The 7,409-nt window shown below is 44.6% G+C and overlaps 1 protein-coding gene across 2 annotated transcripts in view; it reads left to right on the top strand.

Annotated features, from left to right (window-relative positions):
- TXNRD3 (thioredoxin reductase 3) overlaps positions 1-7,409 on the top strand; it is a 33,539-nt gene that overhangs the window by 13,175 nt on the left and 12,955 nt on the right. Inside the window, exons 4-7 of one of the 2 annotated variants that reach the window (XM_019536822.1) lie at positions 1,307-1,416; positions 4,117-4,230; positions 5,563-5,635; positions 6,802-6,921. In XM_019536822.1, the coding sequence (XP_019392367.1) occupies positions 1,307-1,416; positions 4,117-4,230; positions 5,563-5,635; positions 6,802-6,921 (417 nt within the window). Of the gene's footprint in view, positions 1-1,306; positions 1,417-4,116; positions 4,231-5,562; positions 5,636-6,801; positions 6,922-7,409 lie in introns of those variants that run through there. The other variant, XM_019536820.1, reaches the window with a different exon arrangement.

Here is a 7,409-nt window from a genome sequence, read left to right as displayed (position 1 = left end):
CCCCCCCCCCCCCCAAGAAAAGCCCTGTAGTATCTTTCCCCTAACAGTTGCTGTTTTGTATTGCCAGCTGAATTGTTAATATTTGACTTGATAGGGAAGTGACCTTCAGGGAGAGTTGCCGAGTCACTGGCAAGAAGACTAAATTCCAGTAATTGCTCTGTGACTGTTTTTGTTAATAGCCTGGACTTCTGTGCTTGTAATACATTCTTAGAAACTGAAGTAGACTTGAAACACATAAGGGTTTAATGAAATCGTAAGGGTTTACAATAGATTAATTGTAAAGGTTGCTGATTCATCCCAATTTTTTTTTAGAAACTTTCTAGGTTATATTTTAATGAGCAAAGTTTTATGCTACTTTTATAAACCTTCTGAAACCACCGTATTGAACAGACTGAAAGAATGCACTCTAATTCCTTGACTTATTCTGAGATTCTGGTCTCATTTCAGTATCTTCTTCATAAATGGTGTGGTCCAAATAAACAGATCACAGCTAGACAAAGGGAATAAAGTCCATGAATCACGTTTATCTGAGTCTATCTTGACAATTAAAGGTATATTTAACTTGCAGTTCTGTAAGTATTAGCACTCAGACAGGGGCTAACCCCTAGGAAAATTGTTCCTTGAATGTTATGAGCAGCCCCCCTTGTATTACCTGCACTTGTGCTAGACCATAGTTAGGTACCTTTCTGGCTCTGTCTAGCTTATCTTGACAGTGCATAGTGATGTAATAGTTAAAATGACAGAGATGGTTGTAAGTAATTACCATTTTGGTGCAAGAGAAGATACCCCACCCTCCTAAAATAACCCCTGAAATAACTTTTATGTGCTTCAAAAATTCAGTAAGGTCAGCTAAGTAGCATACCTTAAGTCCTCCTCCCTAGCCAGAGGCTATGTTTAAACTGCTTCTGGGTCAGCCTGCCCTACTCTGTGCATGCCCAGGCCTGGCCATAAGTTCAGCAGATGGGTTAGAGCAATCTTCAGCCATAGCCCAACAGTATGCTCAGGCTCCAAGATAATGTATGGCTTTATAGGTTAAACTGAGCAGCTTAAAATCCACTCAGAAAACTGAATGCTTTTAGGTTTGTGAAGCACCAGTTCATCCCTTTTTTAAATCTGAAATATGCATCTGTGGGTAATATGGTCTTTGAAAACTTGTTTTGGAGAATGCTGACCACAAACTTGCCCTGTCTCAAATGTGTGGATTTTCATGGAAAGCCTTTGCTGTTTTGTAGCTTGTTAGAAATCACTTCAGTTTGCTTGTAGGAAGGACTCTTTTTTTAGTACTTATTTTGTGTATTATCCTCAGATGATGGACCCAGTATTCAGGAAGTGTTAGTGGAGATGACTAACCAAAGGACTGTGCCCAATGTATTTGTAAACGGGACACATGTAGGTGGATGCGATGCAACTCTTCAGGTAACTTCTGCTCTGAATTTTGAAACAAAATCATCCCACACAGTTCTTCTGTTTGAATTCAGTCTTGTCGCTTATTTCTTTTGCAACCACTATTTGCATGATGCTCTGGCAAATTAGTTCAGTTTAGCACACTGTTTTTATGCCAGTCACAAGTGAATACTTGATTTCTTCCCCCCCCCCGCCCCCAGTAAATTAATGAAGGAAGCTGAATACAATAATACAATATTTAGCATCCTTAACTTCAGCAGAACTGGTTCTTAATAGGCCTGTGCTAAGCAGCTAGTATTCACTTTGGATTCAGATTCAGGGGACAGTGATTCGATTTGGTGATTCGAATCACTGCTCCAAACTGATTCGGCGAAATCTGTTTCAGAGATTCGTCTGCTGCCAAATCACCCAGGCCACATCCCCTGCCTGCCTGCCTCGGCTCCCAGCACTTGGGGGAGCCCCGACTCGCTGGGTGCTGCTGAGGGGAGGGGGCAACCTCTGCTGCTTCTCCACTGGCCCATGCTGTGTGGGGGGCTCTGCACAAGCCCCTTGACTCCCTCCCCCTCGCCCCCAGCCCCTTCCATGGCTGCCCTGCCTGCCCTGGCTCCAATTCTTTAAGTGGGGGAGGGGAAACCCAAGAGAACCCTCCCAGACTCACCACTCCTACCAGTGGGGAATGATCCCTGCTGCCCCATGCCATGTGGCCACTGCAGGAGCAGTGAGTCCCAGGGTTTTTGTTTGTTTGTTTGGTTGGTTGGTTTTTTAATCTTAAAGGGCTGGAGCTGGGGCAGGCAGGGCAGCCATCGGGAGGGCTGGGGGAGCAAGGGGAGGGTCAGGCGGCTCGCCTCCTATGCAGCATGGGGCAGTGACAGAGCCCCCATGCAGTGTGGGGGAGTGGGGGGCAGTGAGGGTTGCCCCCCCACCAACTGCCAGCTCCCAGTGAGTGGGGGCTTTTGTTAAAGTACAAGGAGCTAGGGTGGGGGGCTGGGCACTGGCAGGGGTTCCCCCATGGTCCCCTCCCTTGCTGCCTGTTTACCAGCTCCGAGTCCGGCTGCAGCTCCCTGTTGCAACCATCGGGGACTGTCTGAATCAATTTGAAGCTTTCCAAATCTTTTCCAAAGATTCAGAGAGGTTCAAATCAATTCAGACCTTTTACCTGGTTCCCTGATTTGATTCGGATTTGGAGATTCGGCCACTGAATCAGGCTGAATCTCCTTCAAATTGAATCGCCACCTGAAGCTTTGCACAGTCCTAGTTTTTAACTAGGGCCACAAGACCCTCGGGGGGGGTGGGGGGGTGCCACAATGCCAGGGCCGCTGCCCTGAACACCTGTTTCCAGGAGGGACCTGCAGAGGTGGGTCTGGATAAGCCTAACACTGGCAGGAGTGCCTCCTTCTGTTGCTGTCTTTTTCAGGCCCCTCCTGGAAACAGCTCGGCAGGATAGCTGGTGTAGTCTGGTTGAAAACCACTGCACTAAATGTTCAGCCCTTAATTAGTATCAGCCTGGATTTTTTTTTCCTTGTATGGAGAGAAGGACATGGCTTTGCTGTGCCCTACCCCACACTTCCCCTTGCCCTCAACTCAGGATAACATGCACCAAATAAGGCAATAGTAGTAGTTGCTTGTTGGGGAACTGTGAAAGTTAGTGGGGTCTACCTGGATGCCACAGCAGCATAAGGAGGTGTGGACAACCCGAGCACAAGCCTCAGGCATTTCCTTTTTAAATAAGGGACCACTGAAATGATGGCAAAGGGCTGTGCTGAGCACTGGCTCACCTGGAAGCTCTTGGCTTCAAGGCAGGATTCCCCTAGCAGCCTCTTTCTTTCTCCCCTCTGCTGTGCAGCTGCTTTGTTAACCCTTTTAAAGCTAAATTAAGGCTTTTACAGCCCTGATCTGCATGCAGATCAGTGACCGCTCTGAGAGGTTCAGTGCAATACAGGGTGAGTGGGTGAGGAAGAGGTGAGGCAGGGAGCCTACAGCCCCTGCATGAGTCTGTGCTGTGGCAGGTAGGACTGGGACAGTGCATAGTGATAATAATAGTTAAGAACATGGCCCCCAGCCCTGTTCTCCTACACTTGGCAAAATTCCCTTCCCATCACCTGAACAAGGCACCAAAATAAGCTGGCTATGGCTCTGGGATGTTACCCCTGGGTTCGGGATTAGGGATACTTCCTTTGAAGTGATATCAGCCCTCTTTATTTTGCATCCAATTGTGGTCACAGATGGTAATAAAGCCTGAAATGGTCAGATACTTGGTGCGTTAGGCTACTTGTCCTTAATTGGGGTGTCATGAAATTCAGACAAGTTATGGAGTGGTGCTTTGAGCCTAAAAAGGCTGAGAACCCCTGTTCTGCAGCTTTTTGTAATGCTGCTTTTGTAGCTTTTTTATAATTTAGGCTATCATAAAGGGGTTGTTTGCATCAGTGGTCCTTTCTCTTCCTTCTTTTTGTATGAATCTTGTGCTGTGTGACATGACATTATTTTAAAAACAAAATAAGAAAGTAATTGAATCTTCTGGAATTATGAACCTTGTCTATTAGATGAGTATGGCTCTATTTGTTTCTCAGGCTTAAAGATATTTGCTGGGTAAAAGATTCTTAATTATTAATCCAAAAATAATGGAACTATCGGAGTATGGTAAAGTTCATAAATTATGTTGCGCTATCACTTATGTATGTACAGTTCTTTGATTAATCCATATGGCTGTTGCAGGCTTACCAGAATGGTTCACTGCAGAAGCTTCTCGGGTCTGGAACAGATGTAAAGCCATATGATTATGATCTCATTGTTATTGGTGGTGGCTCTGGTGGACTTGCTTGTTCAAAGGTATGTCATAAGTTTGCACTCTGACTGGTACTCCAGATTAAAAGTTCTGCAACTCTTAACATCTGCATCAATTACATTAATGTTAACAGCAGGTGCCTCTATGTGAGCAGTTAATCGGACACAAACTCGGGTTTGGTTTGTACCGGAGTCAGCTGCTCCTGGGCACAGCATTTACATGTGCGCATGGGATCGCAGCAGTCTGAGCCAGGGCAGATCAGACCTGGGCTCCAGGTGGTGGCAGAAGAGCTGGCTAGAGCATGAGGGTGCTACAGTGCAGGGCTAGCCAGCAGGCAGCCCCTGCACTGTAGCAGCTTTGTGTCCCAGCCAGCCCCAATCACCATCTGCACGTACATTGCAGCAGTGTAAATTACTCTGCTGTAGGATAGCACTCGTCCTGGAAAGTACTGTCCTATGGTGGAGTTTTGTTAATTTACTGAGCCCTAATATGGGCACACATGTAGACAGTGATGCTTTACTGCTGAACTAATTAGCCAACTCCACAGTAAAGCGCATGTGTATATGCATCCACTTCACTGCTTTTTTTTAATTGCCCATTGTTTAAGCATTTGTAATTGGCAAAACAGTGGTCCTGTAGCCATGCAGCCACTTAATCAGATGATCATAGTTCAAAGGTATGAGCTAGATGTTGGTCAAGCATATATAGATATAGATATAGATATAGTTAGTTGGGCCTGAATCCAATAAAAACTTGGGTGCCTACCCCCAAAATGGAATCCAAACCCGTATATTAATTGCCTTGCTTCCCTATGGAATACATAAGGGAGCTTGTCAATCTATAGGTAGCAATCCAGAAGATCCAGGTGCTGGACAAGGAGCTCCCTAGAGTACCCCAATAGGAAAGCTAAGCAGAGGAATACATCTGAACTCTCTCCCCTCTTCTGGACCCAAGGTGGATTTATTGTTTTGGGATTCGGACCCTGGAATCTTCCCCAGAAGTTGGGTGCCTACAACTATCCTCTCAAAAAATGAACAGGATTTATTCTATTCTTTTGAGGAGCTGGCCATGAGGAGGATGCCATTATGGTAGTACCTACCTTCTGTGGATTGGCTTAGTAAATGGAGCACCCAAACAGGAAGTAAGAGACCTGGATTAACCAACATCTTCCAGGAGAGGCTGCTGGTCCAGGCACTGTTGGTTAGGCTGGATGGAGATATTCTCTTCTCCTGTTGGAGCTCTGCCTTTGTGCAACAAAAATTGTGTGACTTGTTGGCTCAAGTTTTGTAGAAGCACACGCTTCAATAAGCAAGGGAAACATTGCCATAATAGTACAACTTGGTAGTTTGTACTTAATTTCTTCCTCTTTTTTACAGGAAGCTGCTACCTTAGGGAAAAAAGTCATGGTGCTAGATTATGTCGTACCAACACCTTTGGGTACCTCCTGGGGTAAGGCTCAAATAATCTGCCTTGAATTAGAATGCATGTGAAAGGATCTAGGTGCTGGTATTGAGTCTTGTGGCTTTGTATTCCTGTAGTGTGCCAGGTGTTGAGACATAATCCCAACGGTTCTGTGACATTTAACAGCAAAAGAAATTCTGGCTTGCCTGCTCTTCTGGATGAATCTGTTTATCCTGAGTTTCACTATTGTTGTCATCTTTTACTTTAAGCAACTACTCTTGGGTTTCATATTTGTTTTAAATTGGTAGTTAAATGACTTTACTTGCTTTTAAAGTTCACTCCATGAACACTTACAAAGCAAATTCAAGCTTCTTAGCTGAAAATGCTGTATTGGACTCTCTTCATTCATACAAATGGCATCTTTGCAGAGTGCCAAACTCTTGCGCGACACTCAAAATTGCACATGTCCAGAGATCGCAAGTGTAAAAGTACGTTAACAGCATGTCGGATGACACTTCTGTGGCTCTAGAAATCTGTCCCCTGATATTGCGTTGTTTACTGGTGTCTTTTTCCTGATCATGGATGCCTTTATAATATAGATTAGTGTCTTTTCTACATTTTCAGCACGTCCATTCTTTCCATAACAAAACTAATTTGTCCTGGTTATGTCCAGCTAAATGAATAGGTCAAAACATGCTGCAACCCTTTTTTTGACCACCAACAGTCAGCACTACTTGGAAAAGTATCTTCTTCTGAAGATTGTATAAGTTAATTTCTTATGTGCTGTAATGGGAATGCATGTCTTTGTTTCCATTTTAGTATTTAGCTATGTGTTCTGAAACCCATGGAACAGACAGGATGTAATTAATCTGCAGACCCTGGTTGCTTGATTTCTGAGGGGTTCAATCTGTTCTAACTACAAAAATCCACAGTTACTTTTCATAAGAAGTGTATTTGGTCTTATTTTATACTTTCTTACTAATGTATCCATTAGTAAAATTCAGACTTAATGTAAATGGGCAATTAAAACATTTGTAAAAATTTTCATTTACTCTGTATCATAAAATGGGAACTCCTTGACATCACTTTACATGCATGCAGACGGTAGCAGTAATGGATACACTGCTGAATAAACCAAGTACACAAAGTCAACAGTACAAATATTACATCAATGCTGATACTAGTACTATACAAACATGCTTTTTCCATTACAGGACTTGGTGGTACTTGTGTCAACGTAGGCTGCATTCCTAAGAAACTGATGCATCAAGCTGCGCTTTTGGGACAGGCCCTTAAGGATTCACGGAAATTTGGCTGGCAGTATGATGAGCAAGGTTGGTAATACTACCAAAAACTTTTGGGGAAGGATACAGGTCAGATCTCTTCTGTTTTTTAGGTCGCATAAGTATACACATACAGTTAGAGGTGTACCAATTTTTATATCAAATTGGCACGAGCAGAAGGAAGATTGACATTATTGACAATAGACATTTTTTGCTGGTGTGGCCAATAATGTTACCAACAGAAGCTGTGTGCATGTACAGCTGCAGTATGCACGCAGTCAAAAATGCAGCCTGGCAGCTTGGTGAGCAGTGTCTGGACAGTAAGTCTGTGAGGGGGGGAAGGGGGCGTGGAAGGTGCAGATCAAGGTCCCCATGGTGAAGGAGGGAGTGGGGTTGGGGTAGGGGCAGGTGCTGCCCAGCCTGGGCAGGACATAGGATGGAGCCACAGGTGGCTTGTCCGGCAGGGATGGTGATGTGGGGACAGACCCTGCTGTTGAATACACCCCAGAGGAGAAATGGGAGGGGAGGCGGTGCATGTC

The sequence above is a fragment of the Crocodylus porosus genome, unplaced genomic scaffold, assembly GCF_001723895.1.
Source record: "Crocodylus porosus isolate Cpor-Errol unplaced genomic scaffold, CroPor_comp1, whole genome shotgun sequence".
NCBI classification, from domain to species: Eukaryota; Metazoa; Chordata; order Crocodylia; family Crocodylidae; genus Crocodylus; species Crocodylus porosus.
This window is presented reverse-complemented; position numbering and strand designations above follow the sequence as displayed.